Here is a 19,212-nt window from a genome sequence, read left to right as displayed (position 1 = left end):
ATTCTGCACAGACCCCGGTGAAGCAAAATGTTTGGCATTAGTGGAACTTGAGAAAGATTAAAAATCAGTTTAGGGGCTGGGGCTGTAGCTCAGTGGCAAAGCACTTGCCTAGCATGTGTGAGGCACTGGGTTTGATCCTTGGCACCTTTGTTTAAAGGCATGCTGTCCATCAACAACTATAATTTTTTTAAAAAACTAAAAATAAAAATAAAATCAATTTAGTCAAATTTAATAAAAAGCTATTGAATTTCCCCCAATACATACACTTTATATAAATATATAAAGGGTCAATTTCAAAACTAAGTGACAATCATCATGACATGAATCTTCCGGTCACAGTGTGCCACAGATGTTCCTTAACTTATAATAGGCTTATATACACACAATTGTAAGTTGAAGATATTGGAAGTTAAAAATGCACTTAATACTGCTAACCTACCAGAGTCCTTGCTTAGTAAGATAATGCACTGTAGAGTCTCAGTTGTTTCTCTCATGATCATGTGGCTGACTGAGAGCTATGGCTTGCTGCTGCTGCCTGTCATCTCACAGGAGTATTATACTACATGTCAATAGCCTAGCAAAGCATGAAAATTTAAACTTTGAACTACAGTTTCTACTAAAGCTATCAAAAAATCATGAAATCAAACCAGTGTAAATTGGGGATTGTCTGTAGATGAATACAGTTTCCCCCTTTAACTGCAGTACATACATTCCAAGACCTCCAGTGGATGGCTGAAACCATAGATACACAGAATTCTATGTATACAGACACAAACTTAATGCCTTTATCATCTTAACTAAGCACTGTGGCCATAAGTTTTGAAATTTGAGGTGCTACAGCAAAATTAGCATGAATTTCTTTTCCCATCTTCACCATTTCACAGATAAAAAAATGTGTTTTTACCAAAGATTTTAGTAATCTCAGCATGTGATTTTTTTTTTCCTTCTTGAGAACATTTACCTTTTCAATTAAAGGAAGCACTTTATGTTTTCTTTTTTGCATATCCAAATTTTAGCATTGCTGCTCTTGTGCTTTGGGGTCATTATTAAGTAAAATAAAGGCTACTTGAATATAAGCACTGAGAAACCTCAACAACTGTATGATATCAGAGATAGCTACTAAGTGACTAACAAGTGGGTAATCTCTACAGTGTTGATAGGCTGGATAAAGGGACAATTCACATCCTAAGCAAGGCAGAACAGGACTGCAGAGATCTTAGAATGGTACACAATTTAATACTTATGAATTGCTTATTTCTGGAATTTCCCATTTAATATTTTTGTACAGTGATTGATAGCAGGTAATGAAACCTTAAAGGAATCACAAGAGCATAAACACAAAGGATGGAAAATTCTAGGAAAGCATAAGCAACTAGTATGGGTGGAGTGTAAGGTATGAGGTCACAGAGGCTGCAGGCCAGAACATGGAAGATCTTGTTTAACATATCAGAGAACTTAGCATTGTTCCTAAAATGTCATGGAGTTCTTGAAGAACTTTAAGAATATAAAGGACATATCTGCATTTTAGGGTGATTACTCTGACACTGTTTGACATACTAATTTAAAGGAAACTCAACTGAAAGCAAGATCAGTTGAAAAATTTCATCCTATACAATAAAAGCTTACACATAAGTCATGGGTAGTTGGGATCCCAAGATGGGGATAATAAATAGTGGGTAAAGAAGTTGCCAGAACTTTATAACTGCTAAGGTGTTGAGAATAGAGTGAGGGTGGCTGAGAAAGAAAAGACAGGAAGGGTTGGAATACATGTGATGCTTAAAGTAGGCCTAACCAATGACGCAGATCCCAAGTTTAGCTTTGCATTTCAAACTGAAAAGAAACGTTTTCATCCCTTTTGTCTAGGATGCTCAGAGTAGGCAGGGAACATCTGGGGGTGGGTAGGCAGTTTCAGGAACATTTGAATTGCAGCTTTGATATCTTGGCCACTAGAACTCCAGAGCTTTCTTACTAGTTCTAGGGATGGAAACACAACTAAATTTCCAATATAAGAGTGACCACCTCCCCCAAGGTCAGTACAGACCACACAATAGAAATCTTGTCTATTTTTCAGATTGAGAAATTAGAACAGAGATGTTCCAATCTACGTACCTACCTTAGCATACTTCACTCTTTCCCTGTTCCCTTTGGCTTTGAACAAGAAAAATTCTAATCTAAAACAGAGAGAGACCTGCATTCATCTGCATTCAAAGCAGTTTTAGAATTGCTAAACAGGCCACAGCACAGCAGAGCAACTGCCAGAAAGTCCAGCTGATCCATCTGTTCCATACAAGGCCTAACAAATTGTCCTGTCCTCCAGGAATGTCATAAAACAAACAGCCCCACAACAGCTGTAATTCATATATTTAATTTATTTTTTGCTTGCTTGCAAAAGAATTAAATTGATGTTGCTTTTCCATCACACTGCAATGAACAACTTAGTCTCAGCACTATCTTTCTTAGAATTTAAAAACAAAATAAAGCCAGGTGCAGTGGCACACACCTGTAATCCTAGCAACTCTGAAGGCTGAGGCAGGAGGACTGCAAGTTTGAAGTCACCCTCAGCAATTTAGCGAGATCTTCTTTGGGAGACCCTGTCTCAAAGTTAAAAAATAAAGAGGATTGGGACTGTAGCTCAATGGTAAAGTGCCCCTGGGTTCAATCCCCCATAATACAATATATATAAAATCGAGAACAGCAAGAAGCAAACAAGCATCTGGGATCCAAAGTGTGTTGAAAACAAAACAAACAAAAATTGCAAGGCTGTAACTGAGGCCCAACCCATGTCAGAAGTATATGTGAAATCCTCATATTAAATAATGATTAATTATATGATTATCTTACAATTTAATTTCTGTTTTCCAAAATGGTAGATGCTTACCTGTATGTTGTCTCTCTTTTTCTTCATTAAATATTGGGACAGAATTTGGGGGAGAAAGAAGAAAAGCAGACAGAACCAGGCCCACTTGAATGTGCTAACCACTGTGGTAAAGATTAGTCCCATACACTGACACTTGAAGGAGAGAGTCACCATTCTAATTGGGGAACCCCATGAGATCACATACAAAATATTGTATAGGTGTTGTTCAGGCAAAAATAGAGACATTTCGATACTGAAAATTCAGTCCTTGTTCAATGCCAATCCAATAACAAGGACAAGAATTTGAGAAAAAGGAAAAAGAAGTTTTATTGCTTTGCTAATAAAGGAGAACACACAATGAACTCCCGTCTCAGAGGCTGTGATTTTACCTGTCAGGGGAAACGGTGGGCTTTTAAAGAGGGGTTACAAAGGTTGCACTCCAGTTGTGCCCTGTCAGCAGTCAAAATTCATTTGGAATCTTGAGAGAGAGAGCTATTTCTTGAACCACAGGTGCCAGTCCTAAAATCTGGATTCCTGCATTCCTGCGGTCCTTGAGCTGAAGGACAGATAACTCTGCCTAGGATGAGAAGAAGGTTAATCTTGCTTCGCCCGTGGTGAGGTATGGGGAGAAGCAGAAGAGGAAGGGGAAAAGAAATGTCAGTTTTAAAATAAGCCCCAGTGACTGAGAAGCAAGGGCTATATTCACAGCATGAAGTGGACCCCTGTTACAATTTCAGAAGACTGAATGATCAAAGCCAAAGACACACCAGAGGACATTGTTCAGAATCAAGAAACATGAGGTTTGAAAACTAGGTGAGGGCATGGAGATGTGAGGATAGGGGTCAAAGGTGATGGTCTAGATTGCAATCGACTCCACATACACGCTTGGTTGGTGCCTCCTGAACGTCATTTCATGCTAAGAAATATTCTGAAAAGTACAGTAAATGCATTTAGTAAAAACTTAGCCTTAAACAAAACATCAAAACAGTTATTTCGTCTTGAATTTCTGCATTCTTTTCAATAAGAGCTGCAAGTTATAGAGAAGGGGGAAGGGAAAGCTGCATGTTTGGGGCAAGGGGACAGGAAAAAGGAAAGGGACTCGTCTCTAGAAATCTTGGGTTATAATCCAAATTCTGAGATCCAACTTGGGGCAGGGCATTCACCTTTTAGAATCAAAAGGCTTACCAAGGCATAGTGGCATACTCCTGTAATCCCAGTGACTCAGGAGGCTGAGGCAAGAGGATCCGGAATTCAAAGCCAGCCTCAGCAACTTAGTGAGGCTCTAAGCAACTTAGCAAGGTCCTTTCTTCAAATAAAATTTTAAAAAGGGCTGGAAAGGTGGTTCAGTGGTTAAGTGCCCCTGGGTTCGATCCCCATTACCAAACAAACAAACAAACTTTTTTTGTTTGCAAATGATTTTTGTCCAAAAAAAATATGAATCCCTTTTAGTCCCATTTCTCATTTGAACCGGTTGTAACATCTCACTGTTTAGTAAGATCTTTGACATATGTTTGTTGTCTGTGTATACGAAAATCATGGTTTTACTTGTTTTTAAAAAAGTTGTCCTTTAGCACGTACACTACTCATTTTTTTGTATTGTTGTCATCTCTAGTACAGTGCCAAGCAAAGTGTATGTTTTTAATAAGTACTTATTGAATGAAGAGTTGTAAAACATTCTAACCAAAGACAAAAACAAGAGCTGTATATAAAATCGGATAACCCAGAAGCATTATCAAAAATATATCCAGCAACCTGTTTGTTGTTTTAAAAGTCCTCCACAATTCCTTGTCAAACAAAAATGGTGCAGAAACTGGATGCACAAGACCTGGATTCAAGGCCCAGTTCAAAAAAAGGTCTCAGAGAAATATGATGGATGAGGGGCGTAGCACAGTGGCAAAGTGCTTGCCTAGCATGTGTGAGACCCTGGGTTCCATCCCCAGCACTGCAAAAAAAAAAGAAGAAAAAAATGTTACAGGTGAGAGCAAAGATAAAAGACCCTTCTCAGTCCGAGTGTCATATCAAGAAAGGTGTCATGAGAAGTCAACATTGGTTTGGGACTTAAAAGAATGAATGGGGGACAAGGGAAGGAAAGGGAAAATGTGGAGTGGAATGGAGTAAATAAAATTCCATGTATGCATGACTTTGTTAAAATGAACACCGCTACTATGTATAACTGTAACTGCTCTAATAAAAACTTAAAAAATGAAGAGAAATACAAACAAAAAGAACCAAGAGGGTTTTGTTTTGTTTTGTTTCTTGTTTTTTTTTCAGTAATGGTCTTTGAACCCAGGGGCACTTTACCACCGAGATACACCTCCAGTCCTTTTTATTTATGTATTTCTTTTGTCTCTTTTGGAACTGGGTGTTGAACCCAGGGCTTTGGGAATGCAAGGTAGATGCTTTGCCCCTGAGCTACATCCCAGCCCTGTCCTTCTTATTTTTTGAGATAGGGTTTCACTAAATTGCCAAGAAACTTGTGATCCTTCTGCCTCAGCCTCCTGCGTTGCTGGAATCACAGTCATGAGCTGCCACACTCAGTTGAATAGGGTTTGTGGAGAGATGGAAAAAAAGGATTTTTATCTAAGTGGAAAAATGCAGTGAGCACACAAAAACACAACTCCTGTTGATGAAATGGAAATGAGGTAGTCTGTTGCACACTGGTCTGTGAAGTAGAATAAAAGGAGATTGGGACCAAAATGCAGAGGTCATTTTGAGGATGCTCAGCTGAGTCTGGTCATCATTCAGACGTGGTGGGGAGCTGTTAGGGTTCTGAGCTAGAAGAGAGCTAATGTGTGTTTTACAGTAACAAGATTAACTGGGCGGCAGTATGTAGGGTAGAGTGGAGTGGAAAGAAATACACAGCAGCCAGGGAGCTAGAAATGTGAAAATAGAGTTTGTGACCGGGATGGTGGTGTGGGTCTGTAATTCCAGCCACTCCAGAGACTGAGCCAAGGGTTGGAGGTCAGCCTGGGCAAGACCTCATGAAGTAGGAGAAGAGGAAGGCAAAGACGAAGACAAAGAAGAGGAAATTGGAGCTCAGAAATATGCTGGGGTAGAGATAAGGATATGAGAATTGACACAATAGTGGTGATACTGAAATGAGAGGACATATTGAGAGAATGTTTTAAGTATATTATTAATTATACTGTTCAGTATTTTTACACTCTTCTCCCCCACCCTTCCTCTCCCCCCAGGATTGGGAGCTCTTCAGGGTAGGAACTATGTATGTCTCATTTCTGTTTGTTTTCTCAGTGCTGGGCATAGTGCCTGACACACAAGCTCAGTAAATATTTGCTGAGGAAAAAGGATATGCAGAGAAGGGAGAAAACATTTTTCTCAGGTGGTTAAGGGCAAAATGGATGATGGTCCTGAAGAGTTTGGAAATAATGGAGAGAGAATGGATGGACACTTCATTGGACGGCTTTAAATCTTTTCAGAAAAGCATCTGATGAACTGCAGAGCATCACATGATTGAGGAGGGGTTAAAGGCTTAGAGTGAAACAATTTAGACAGCTGCAGCCAGAAATGTGCTCGGGAGGCTCCCATATGCTTGTATGTCTTTTTTTAGTGCCATTCTATGTATCTGGAATGCTCCCTCCAGCTCCTTCTGCCCCTTGTCTTATTTAGTCTGCTCGTCTTCCAAAGCCTGATTCAAATACCAATTTTTCAGGGCCACTCTCCCTGCTACTATTTCCAGTAAATCATTTCTTGTTTTTTCTTTTTTCTATGTTTATACCTCTCTCCTTGTTAAGCCCGCTTGATTATAAATTACTTGAAGACAAGAAGAGGGTTTTACTCATCTGGGTGACTTCCTCCAGACCCATGGAGGAATCTCCATGTTTGCTGACGGTTAAGTCAAATGAGTTTAAGGATAGGATTGCTGAGTGGCAGAGAGGACAAAGTTAAAGTTATGTGGCTTTGATGGACTAAATTAGCATGGTTTCTGTGACTAACAGGAATGATAGACTAAGAAAACCCAGGGAATGGTTACAGAACTAGAGGCAGACAACAATTTACTAAAAAATCAAGATTTTTTTTTTTTTTTTCCTGGTGGGAAAAATCAAAACTTTGCTCCTCCTAAGTGAGAAAGTAAAGGCATGATGCTCATGTGAATTTTATGAAAGGAAGAAACATATTTTTTCCTACCTGTTCTTACTAAACTGCATTAAAGTCAAAAAAGGAAAGAAAATCAAACAATGAAGGCCTTCGTATCAGACTTGAATTATAACCATTAACCTCCAGTCCCTTCACCAAGACTCTCAACTTTTATAAGAATAAAATAGATTGCCTTTTCAGTTTCACTCTTTTTCCTCCATTTCTAAACTTATGGAAGAACAGTTAGTTAATGGGCAGTTAAATAAATGCAAGAGGGAAAAGAAAGAAGGAGAGCGGTAACTGGAGTATGTAAGAACAAGATGACATTCAAAGACCCGTGTTCAAATTCTGGTTCAGCCACCTGTCTATGAAACGGGAATAATAACTATTTGGTAAAAAAAAAAAAAATAACTACTTGGGAAAACTGTGGTAAGAACTAAACTAGATGGCACCAAGTTGCTCTTAGTACAAAGAGTGTAGTCTACTTTGAAGAGATCACATGCAAGTGTTAGAAAATACCACAGATAAAGGTTTACATGGCAAGGGGAAGTCTTTGTTCTAATTCTCTGTCCCCTCAATTCTCCTCAGAGTCAACTATTGATACCATTTGTTGTGTACCCTTCCAGAAAAATTCTATGCTGAGAGTATATAGTTCTGTACACTTCTTTCTGTGACTTAGATGTGTGAACCTCAGTATGTAACACAAATCTGAACCCATAAAATGGAGTGGTTCTAAGCATGAAATAATTAGTACCTTGTAAGTCATATGTCCAGCTTGTAATTAAATGCTACAGATACATTATTCATGGAAGAAGAAAGGCCTACACAAGATGCAATGTACTGTTATTCAGAACTGAGTTTTCTTGGACCATTAGAATCAGCCCCAAGCTTGGCCATCATCGGGAATGTTCCCTTTCTTCAGCTTGACATCAGCAGGAGAGGAAGGCTGAAAGCCACACTGCTTGACTCTGCTTTGGCCTGTCCCACAGGTGATCACTTACTCCAGTCGTCATGTCTACAATAACTTAACTGAAGAACAGAAGGGCCGAGTGGCGTTTGCTTCCAATTTCCTGGCAGGAGATGCCTCCCTGCAGATCGAGCCTCTAAAACCCAGTGATGAGGGCAGGTATACCTGCAAGGTGAAGAATTCAGGGCGTTATGTGTGGAGCCACGTCATCTTAAAAGTCTTAGGTAAGGCAAGATGCCAAGGTAAATGCCACATCCTAATAAGATCTCTGGGAAGGATAAGCAAATACATCATGGTGGTACAAAACTTTGTGTTCAGTACTTTTTATTATACATTTAGAGGTCACCTAGTCCAGTTTCCTGCAAAGAAGCATTTATGTTCTGTATTTTAGCCACATTTTCTATGGTAGCCCATTACAAAATTAAAATAGCCTCTAGTGTTTATATGGATTTTATTTTACTTTGGTAGTGGTGGCGATTGAACCCAGGGCCTTGCAGGCACTCTACCACTGAGCTACATGTCCAGCTTCCTTATATTTGTCTTAAATCTCTCAGAAATAATTCAAATTTATTGTTGTTATTATTATTATTATTATAAATCTCTCAGAGATAATTCAGATTTATTGTTGTTGTTATTATTATTTTGATACTAGGGATTGAACCCAGGGACATCTTACTACTGACCTATATTCCCAGGCCTTTTTAATTTTTCATTTTGGGACAGGGTCTCACCAATTTGCTGAGGCTGGCTTTGAACTTACAATCCTCTTGACTCAGCCTCCCAAGTTACTGGGATTACCATGGCACCCAGTTTAACTTTTTGATAGCAAAATCTACTAAGTTCTACTTATTTACTTCCAATTTAATGATCTTCTATCTCTATTTCAGTATCAATAAAATCACACTTAACTTTCCTAAAATTTACAATAAATAACAATTTCTCTTCTTTGAGAAATGATGTGGTTGTTTCTAAGGCAGCCCCTAAAAATTACAACACCATTAGTAGCAGCTCGAAGTATGTGTGTGTGGCAGGGGGTGGATAAGGTGGGTTGACTTCAGAGGGTTAATGTAAACCATGCCTAGTTGAATCCCAACTCAAAAGTGAACCATAAGGAATGGCTGAAGAAACAACTCAATTGGACATAGTTTATTCGTTGAATGTGGTATTCAGAGAATCTTTGAATCATTGCACTTTTTTTTTTTTTTTTTTTTGGCAGTGAGACCATCTAAGCCCAAGTGTGAGTTGGAAGGAGACCTGACAGAAGGAAGTGACCTGACTCTGCAATGTGAGTCATCCTCTGGCACAAAGCCCATTGTGTATTACTGGCAGCGAATCCGGGAGAAAGAGGGAGAAGATGAACATTTGCCTCCCAAATCTAGAATTGGTAAGTCATCTTTCTACCAATCTCCTGCATCAGTAAGATAGTACTGTGCCATGAATTCTAAATCTGCTTTGTCAGCAGCTTGCTATATGACCTTGAATACACTGTGGAACCTCTTGAACTTCCATTTTTTAATCCATAAACTAGGACAGAAAATCTTTCTTCAAATGCCATATAAAAGTGGTAAAAGAAGTAAGGAAAAAACATTACATAAATCCACCATATCTAATTGTCTTGTTTAGTAGTCCTTATATATCCACAATCTTCTGTAACTTTGCAGATATACTACAATTTAAAAGAATATTTACCTATTTTCTCATGTGCCAAAAAAATGAACCTTTTCTATTGTTTCATTCTTATCAAACTGTATTAAAGAATCTTAGGTCAATGATGCCCTAGTCAATAAGAAATAAAGATGCTGTCACTAGGGGGGTGCCTAATGACATTCTTTCTGTTGTATAGACTACAACAACCCTGGCAGAGTTCTGCTGCAGAATCTCACCATGTCTTCTTCTGGGCTTTACCAGTGCACAGCAGGCAATGAGGCTGGGAAGGAAAGCTGTGTAGTGCGAGTGACCGTACAGTGTAAGTATCCAAAGGGAGTTTTTGTTTTATTTTTTGGTCTTATTTCTGCATTATGGTTCAGTGTAGGACATTTTAATAATGAGTAAGACTAGGGTCAAGATGAAAGTCTTTATTTCCAGAAGGATATGGTAATTACCAAAATAAATGTGGCAATTGCAGGGACCATTCAACAATTGTATCTGACTCTATGTTTGCCAACTTGTGAATTAACCTGCCCTCTAAGGACACGTAGGCTTGGATGTAGCTGAATGGTAGAGCACCTGTCTAGCATGCATGAGTCCCTGTGTTCAATCCCCAGCACAAGAAAAATAGACTATTTCAGCTAGGTTCAGTGGTGCACTTCTGTATTTCTAGCAGTACTGGAGGCTGAGGCAGGAGCATCATAAGTTCAAGACCAGCCTCAGCATCTTAGTGAGGCCCTAAGCAACTTAATGAAAACCTGTCTTAAAATAAAAAATAAAAAGGGCTGAGAATGGAGCTCAGAGGGTTGAGTAAAGCACCTCTGGGTTCAAACCCCAGTACCTACCCCCCCAGAAAAAAGACTTACTTCATTACTTAATGAGGAAGCTAGTAAAATGTCCAAAGAGTATTTAAGAAGACATAAAGACAATTTAACAAAGAGAAGTTAAGATTGCTGTGTTAGGCATCAGACTGGTTAATATTCTATAAAAATCACAGGCTTTAATTTCTGGGGTCACTTGGAACAGCAATTATTTCCATCTTTACTGGACAGAGGTTTACAAATTGCCTCTCTACGTAGAAGTACATTATCAAGCACTATGTTTATCGTGTCTATTTTCAAGTTTCAGGTAAATTTTTTTTTTTTTTTTTTTGCAGATTTATCAGGGCACTTCACAGAAAAAAGAAATACTGTGAATTGTGTTTTATGTTGATAAAATTAGAGGACCTCTCCAAAACCCCACACTTAATTTTTATTTTATTATTTTATTATTTATTTTTGACCTGGGATTGAACCCAGGGGCACTTTATCACTGAACTACATTGCCAGCCCTTTTTATTTTTTGAGACAGGGTCTCATTAATTTCCTTAGGCCCTCAGTTGCTCCAATTTAAAAGAATATTTACCTGTTTTCTCATGTGCCAAAAATGAATCTTATCTGTTGTTTCATTCTTATCAAACTGGAACTTGCAATCATCCTGTCTCAGCCTCCCCAGCTTCTGGGATTACAGGTCTGTGACACCATGCCCAGCTTACCCTTTTTTATTTTAAGTCAACGGATTGGTAAAGGTGAAAAAATGTAGTACCAATTATAAGAAAGATTATGCAGAAATAGGAGTTTCTACATTTTTTATCAGAGTATAACCTAATAGCACCATTTAGTTTAATCTATGGACTTTAAGACAGTAAATAGAGCAAAGTAAAATATATCAAATACATAAGTCCTAAATGTATATTTTGGGAGATTTTCAAAAGTAAATATGCCTGTTTAGCCAGTATCATGATTAGGAACCCATCACAATCTCTTAGCACCACTCCATTATCCAGATTTCTAACTTTATCCTTATACTAATACTTTATTCTAAAAGTATTTTAGCAGGAATACTTTTACTGTTTTTGAAGTTTAAATAAATGGAATTATTCCATTTATGTCCAGCTTCTCACGTTTTTGAGATCTATCATTGTTGTTGCTCCATAGCTATGCTAATTCTCATCATTTTATAGTATTTCATTGTAGAGTGTACCACAGTTAATGATCTATTTTACTTTAGATGGAAAAGTGCGTTGGGCTGGAGTTGTGGCTTAGTGGTAGAGCACTTGCCTAGCATATGTGAGGCACTGGGTTTGATTCTCAGCACTACATATAAGTAAGTGAATAAAATAAAGGTCCATCAACATCTAAAAATATATATTTTTCAAAAAGTGCATTCTAGGGGCTGGAGTTGTGGCTCAGTGGTAAAGCGTTTGCCTAGCATGTGTGAGGCACTGGGTTTGATTCAGCACCACATATAAATAAATAAAATAAAGGTCCATTGACAACTAAAGAAAAAAATTTAAAAAAAAAGTGCATTCTATATATCCAGCAATACTTATGTGAATTTCTTCCTTAGAGATATCCCATAAGTGTGTAAATACATATGGGAAATAATGATATATTTTAAACTGTGACAATGTGAAAGAAACCTAAATTTCTAGTAACAGAAAATTCATCTAGACTATATGTGTGTTGGGGGTGTGGCAACAGGGAAACGTTCCTTAAGTTGATATCACCCAGATAAAATAAATTCCAGTCCTCTGAGAAGCTAAATAAAAGATATCTAAAGTCCAACTTTTTCAAAAAGTCAATTTTTATATTAAGAAGTCATTTAACTTATAAAGATAGGACAAAAAGGAAATAAAGATAGAACAAGAATAACCAGCACTTTCTGATGACTATACTTCTAAAATAAAGGCAGGGCTGGGGAGATAGCTCAGTCGGTAAAGTTCTTGCCTTGCAAGCATAAGGCCATGGGTTCGATTCCCAGCACCACAAAAAAAATAAATAAATTAAATAAAATAAAGGCAATATTTATCTACCTGCTTTTGTGTACATGACTCCCACCGTAACTCAACCCACCATCATCTCCAGCCTGCCATATTATAAGCATGCTAATTTGTGTCACTGTTTCCCTTCTTTCTTCCCCATGATCCATTTTTCCTATAATAGCCATGGTATGCTTTCTCAAATATAATTTGGATCATGTTACTAAATCCACAGCTCTGAAGGCCTATAAAGCCCTGTGTGAGCTGGTCCCATCCTATCTCTGGACCTCAGCTTCCTACACTATCCCTTGTTTACTATACCCCAAACCCAGACACATTCATCATACTTGCTACTCCTTCTTCCTGGAATGTTCTAGTCCTAGACCTTCAGGAGACAGCCTTTCCTACCTTTTTTGTTTGTTTGTTTGTTTGGTGGTGCTGGTAATTCAACCCAGGGCCTAGTGCATGCTAGGCAAGCACCCTATCAACTGAGCTATATCCCCAGCCCTTTTCTGTCATATTTATCTCAACTCAAAATATTACTTCTTCAGAGTCCCAATCACTCAAACTCAAGTGGTGTCCTTCTATTCTCTAAATAATCGCTCATCCACTTTTACACATGTGTATATTGTCTGACACTGCTTTTATGTACTTATTATATGTTTTCCCCCATCTGGAATGTAAACTCAAAAAAAGCAAAACTCTTTCCCATCTTCATAAATGCCTAAAACTATGTCTGGTTTGACACTTAATAAATGCCTAAAACTGTGCCTGGGTGACTGCGGTTGTAGCTCAGTGGTAGAGCACTTGCCCAGTACATGTGAGGCACTGGGTTCAATCCTTAGCACCACATAAAATAAATAAATAAATAAATAAATAAATAAATAAATAAATAAATAAATAAATAAAAGTATTGTGTCCATCTACAAATAAAAATATATATTTTTAAAAAATTGCCTCGTGGGCACTTAATAAATATTTAGTGTATGGTTGAAAGAGTGAATTACTAATATGCAAATCACATTTACTTTGATTTCTAAAATTTTTTTTTTGGTACCATGGATTAAACCCAGGGGTGCTTATCCACTGAGCCACATTCTCAACATTTTTTTGTATTTTACTTATAGAGACAAGTTCTTACTGCTTAGGGCCTTGCTAAATTGCTGAGGCTGGCTTTGAACTCATGATTCCTTTGTCTCAGCCTTCCAAGCCACAGGGATTACAGGCGTGCACCACTGCACCCCGCCTGATTTCTAAATTTCTAGGATCCACTGGTAATTCCCACAGAGTCCAACGTTGTGAGCTATATTCTTTTTTATTTTACTGTTGCAAGAAGAGGGAAGTTAGAGAAAGCACAGTTGGCAGAGTCAGAGGATTGCCTAAATGATGTTCCTTTTAAAGTTGAGAAATATTCAAATCTAATACAGTAACTATCCTAGCCCATTTTATCATCTGAACCAACACAGACTTATTCAATAAAATCTAGGCCACTTGCTAGTAAAGTCTGTGATTCAATATCTACAACTGTAAAAGTATCGAGAGGGAGAGTCATGTAACTTAAGAGGATGATAGGGGTACTACTCTAGAAGAAAGATATAAAGACCTGGAAATATTCATTCTGACCAGGGCTCTTGTTGTTGTTTTTGGTACTAGGGATAGAGCCCAGGGGCCCTTAACCACTAAGCCACATCCCTCAGCCCTTTTTTGTATTTTACTTAGAGACAGGGTCTGACTGAGTCATTTAGGGCCTCACTGAATTGCTCAGGCTGGCTCAGCCTCCCAAGCTGCTGAATTACAGGCTTGTGCCACCACACTCGACGTCCAGGGCTTTTTGTTGTTGTTGTTTGTTTTTGCAGTACTAGGGGTGGAACCCAGGGGTTCTCTACCACTGAACTATATCTGCAGCCCTTTGTATTTATGTTGAGGCAGGGTCTAGCTAAATTGACCAAGCTGGCCTCAAACTTGCAATCCTCCTGCATAGTTAGAATGACAGGTGTGTGCCACTGCACCCAGCAAGGGCTCTTTTTTTCCCTTTCTTTCTTTCTTTTAGTTCATGTATTTCCTAGCTTATGTTTGGTTTCACTTGTGCTTCTGCTTCTGAGAAAACAGATGTACAAAGCATCGGCATGGTTGCAGGAGCAGTGACAGGTATCGTGGCTGGAGCCCTACTGATTTTCCTCTTGGTATGGCTGCTAATCAAAAGGAAAGACAAAGAGAGATATGAGGAAGAAGAGAGACCTAATGAAATTCGGTAAGCCTCCCAAGTCCCCACTTCCACCACTTTGTTTCTAGGGCCAATTCCATAGCAATTAATCAACATAAATATCCTATTTCTTCTGAACTGTGAATTTGTTAAAATGATTATTCTGGTAGGAAGGAAGTTGCAGTCTAGGACAGGTCTGATTTACCTGGACTTTATTGTGAAATTATCCTCAATAAAGATGTGAAAGTCCAACTTTACATTACTTCTGATTCATTTCTGTGTACAAAGGGCATACGAAAAGGCCTGGGTACAACCTATGGGCCATGAAAGGGTTTACATACACAAACTCCACATCAGAGCAAATGCTATATAAATCATTTTCATGATGAGATGTATCCTCCCAGTGTAATAGGATGGATCTCTGGGCCAAAAACCAAACCTTTGCCAAGCACTAAGTCTTAAGAAATGAGGAAGTGCTTCATTCCCTAAATGGCTGTCTTCTGATGGGATATTTGAGGTTTAAAACTTGAGGAACTTATGGGGAAACCTTAGGACATATCCATGGTGGAAGCAATGCCAGTACTAAAGTTTATCTTTGCTGTTTTTTCTCTTCAGGGAAGATGCTGAAGCCCCCAAAGCTCGCCTTGTGAAACCTAGTTCCTCTTCCTCAGGCTCTCGGAGCTCACGCTCCGGTTCTTCTTCCACTAGATCCACAGCAAACAGTGCCTCACGCAGCCAGCGGACGCTGTCAACTGAAGCAGCACCCCAACCTGGGCTGGCCAGCCAGGCATACAGCCTAGTAGGGCCAGAGGTGAGAGGCTCTGAACCAAAGAAAGTTCATCATGCTACCCTGACCAAAGCAGAAGACACACCCAGCATGATCCCCAGCCAGAGCAGAGCCTTCCAAACTGTCTGAATTACAGTGGACTTGACTCCCACGCTTTCCTAGGAGTCAGGACCTTAGGACTCTTCTAGTCATTGGAGTTCAGTCACCAGCCACACAGCCCACTCAAATCAGACAAGAGGTCATTTAAGTAACAGTGAACATCACATGGAACAGATTCAGATGAGCACTTTACTTATACAACACCAAACGAGCAAAAGGATGTAAGCTGATCATCTTCAAAAAGGCACCTACTGACCTTTAGACCAGAGTGGGGGACAGAGAGAAACAGGAGTGCAAATCTGTATTGGTTGACCGGGACCTGTGGTGAGAAGGTTGGGGGAAAAGTGAACACTCCTAAAACCTCTCACCTGGTATAATTTGTATCAGTACTTCAATTCGCCATTGTCAAGAAGAAATGAGGTGGTGTTCATGAATTTTCTATGCATTTCTGCAAACCTACTGGATTATTGTGATTATTCAGATAGTCAAACAGAACCCACGGCCTTATATCAAACTGATCTGCACCATGGACCATACTAACTGCTTCCAGGAAACTCCAAAAGGAAACAGGTCTCTCCTGTTCTACTTGACTTCATGTGCCGTAAGTTTGGATATTAATTTCAGAAGGAGTTGAAATAGAGGTAGTGGGAGATGGAAAAGAGTGATTGAGTTTCTCCTCATCTACTACTACTAATCATCCTCTTCACACTGAACCCTCAACTAAGAACTGAAAAAGGAGTCCAAAATGTGTGACAAAGGGCCTGTGGAAAGCTTACCATCTTGATGTTCGGAGGATTGCTGACAAATATCAGAAATACATACTGGGAGCAATTGTGGGTTTTCCCCTCAAATCAGATGACTCTAAGGACTACCCTGCTGCGTATCTCTGGAAGAAGCAAATATTCACTGCATCTCATTTAACAATGTCCTTAGCAAAGTCTTCTAGAGAAAATGAGATCTAAAGATGTTGAAAGATCACCTGACATGCATGCTATAATAGTTTCTTCGGAGAATATGTGAAACCAGAATTTCAAGACTGACTGGTCTAGAGGGAGAGATTAGATCAGTTTTCTCTTAATATGCCAGGGAGTGATATAAGGAAGTTTAGTATTGCAACAAACTTGGAGTTTCCTCTTTCATTTTAGAAGGATGTGATCTGGGACTTTTGATGATTTAAGGCCTTAATTATCAAAATGATCAGATTGTCATTTCCTAATGACTTTGCAAGTGTACATCATAATCATTCCCTCCTGAGAGGCTGAAGCAGAGAGGAATTCAGTATTCTCAGCTTCAGCTTCCAAGGAAGCCTAGCTCTGTGTTGGAAGGAAAGGGAACTAACATGTAGGGAAAAGATGGTGAGAATAACTAGTGCCTGTTAACATTTCAGTTGTCAGCATTTGGGAAAGAATTAGCAGAAAAATTCACTAGGAAAGCCATTGAAAGAGTTGGTGCATGGAAGAAGAAAGGTGTCTGAGAAATAAAAAGCAGCAGCCTCCAATATAATAAATTGCCTTCTTAATAGTTTTGACTACTAGGATACCTGTCCCAAAATACTGATCCTGAAATAGACCTTCGAGAAACCTAACACAAATGTCAACTGCTCACCATTGGCAGAGCTGGAGCAGCAGGCCAGAGGAAAGAAAAAGTAATGTCAAGTATGGCGATAAAAGCACTGGCTCTAAAACAGGAGTCAGATGCGTCTTAAGGACAAGATGATCTAGGGTTTTGCCCCATTTCTCTAGTTTTATTTATTTATTTTTTAATTTTTAATTTTTTGCAGTATTAGAAATTGAATCCAGGGGCAATCTACCACTGAGCTACATCCCCAACTCCCTTTTTAAAATTATTTTTATTTTGAGACAGGATTTCACTAAGTTGCCCCAGCTGGCCTTGAACTTGTGATGTTCCTGCCTGAGCCTCCCCAATAGCTGGGATTATAGGTGTGGGCCACTGTACCTGGCTTCTCTGGTATTTCATTCCTATAAAAATAGGAATGTAGTGATCTCCAATAGTACAAATGCATTTCCTTCTAAAGTACCTAAGAGTCGATCCTTAGGTGAAGTTTTTGTTTTTGGTAGTGATGGGAATTTAATTTAGGGTCTCACACATGCTAAGCAGAAAGTTTTAACCTGGGTTTTGTCTTCCTCAAAAAAAAGATAGAAATGACTCTGAAAAAGAAACATAAAGAATGTCTGCTATAAGTTTAAGAGAACTGGCATATTTGGAATGCTTCTTCTACTAACTCTTATCTCATTGTAAGATATAAAGAACCCTTTACTCTGACTACCTTTTTTTTTTTTTTTTTTTTCCTCTTCTGGAAGGGTGGTATCCTGGCAACATATCTCTTTTACTATGTGATTCTGAGAATTCTCATTCCTTAAGTACCTGAGCCAAACAAGTACACTATGGAGGCTGCAGCTGTGTCATCACTAGCAATTTGCTCTTATTACTGACTACCTTTGAACCTAAAGCTTCAATTCCCTTTGCATGAAAAGGTTTAAATTACTTAAATATGTAGTTATCAGAAAACTAAAATACCACTGAACATCCATTTTTTAAAAACTTTATTCACAATGGAAATCTACAATGAATACACAAAACAGATTATACAAAGAGTTGAGAGATTCTAGCGAATCAAAGATCTGAGAGAAAAGGTGCTGAAGTTTTAGCAATGACAGTGCACTTCTCTTTGAGTCAGGCATTTAGGTTCAGATAAGATAGGCTCTAGGCTTGAGACAAAGTTAGAGCCACTACTGGTTCCAAGCCATATTCCATTGACTTTGCAAATCAAATAACCTGACTCTTAAATATGAAAACAAAAAGAGGATAAAATAACTAAATGGTAGAAGAAAAATGTTTGCAGAAAGAAAATGCAGATGGAATGATACGGATGTTTAGAGAATAACTATTTCAATAAAAAATGTAAACCAAACTTAAATTTGTAAGATAATGAAGTTGATGTCTTTGTTGTTACATTGTATAAAAACATTTCAGAATGACTGTTCCAAAAAGACATATATAATTTTGCTTTTCTGGTGTTAAGCTGTTTGTTTCAATTTTAACTTCTAAGTTGCCTTGTAATTGGGAATGTCTGAGCATCATAAAACAAAATATTTATTATAGTTGCATCTGTATCAGCAATTAAAAAATAAATAAGTAAAGGTGATACTGTAGGAAAGGCTGAAGCTCATATAACCAGCACTGGAAATTTGTTTATCAGCTTGCTCCCAAGAGAAGAACAGAAGAACTCAGACTGGATATGGTCTATTATTTATTGATTTTGGTCACAAATACATCAAGTACTTTTTCTCACAAGAAAAGACACCAAGCATAAGTAGTGCAGACGATACCGAGAGATACCAGAATTGCTGCCCTTCAGGACTTTATCAAAATCAACAAGCAACTGGGCTGGGGTATAGCTCAGTTGGTGGAGCGCTTGGCTCGCAAGCATAAGGCCCTGGGTTCAATCCCCAGCACTGCCAAAAAAAAAAAAAAATCAACAAGCAAAACTTAGTAAACAGTATTTTTATAAATTGGGGATTAAACTCAGAGGCGCTTTACCACTGTATATTCCCAGTCCTTTTTTGAGACAGGGTCTCTCTGTAAAATACTGAGGCTGGCCTCAAATTTACAATCCTCCTCCCTCAGACTCCCAAGTTGCCAGGATTACAGGTGTGCATCACTGCACCAAAACTGCATCACTGCTAAACAAATGTTTTGTGCCAAGGTAACATATTAACAGAGAAGCAACACTAAG

The 19,212-nt window shown here is 38.6% G+C and overlaps 1 protein-coding gene across 1 annotated transcript in view; it reads left to right on the top strand.

Moving 5' to 3' along the window:
• The window catches only part of CLMP (CXADR like cell adhesion molecule), a 93,982-nt gene extending 75,500 nt beyond the window's left edge, over positions 1 to 18,482 (top strand). The window contains exons 4-8 of the mRNA XM_079104517.1: positions 7,942 to 8,143; positions 9,136 to 9,303; positions 9,763 to 9,885; positions 14,476 to 14,617; positions 15,185 to 18,482. Coding sequence (XP_078960643.1) covers positions 7,942 to 8,143; positions 9,136 to 9,303; positions 9,763 to 9,885; positions 14,476 to 14,617; positions 15,185 to 15,485 — 936 coding nt within the window. The 3' untranslated portion in view covers positions 15,486 to 18,482. The remainder of the gene's footprint in view (positions 1 to 7,941; positions 8,144 to 9,135; positions 9,304 to 9,762; positions 9,886 to 14,475; positions 14,618 to 15,184) is intronic.
• Positions 18,483 to 19,212: the final 730 nt, after the last annotated feature.

The sequence above is a fragment of the Sciurus vulgaris genome (genome assembly GCF_902686455.1).
Source record: "Sciurus vulgaris genome assembly, chromosome: 11".
Taxonomy (NCBI): domain Eukaryota; kingdom Metazoa; phylum Chordata; class Mammalia; order Rodentia; family Sciuridae; genus Sciurus; species Sciurus vulgaris.
Note: the sequence above shows the minus strand (reverse complement) of the source record. Positions and strands in the feature narration are given on the sequence as shown.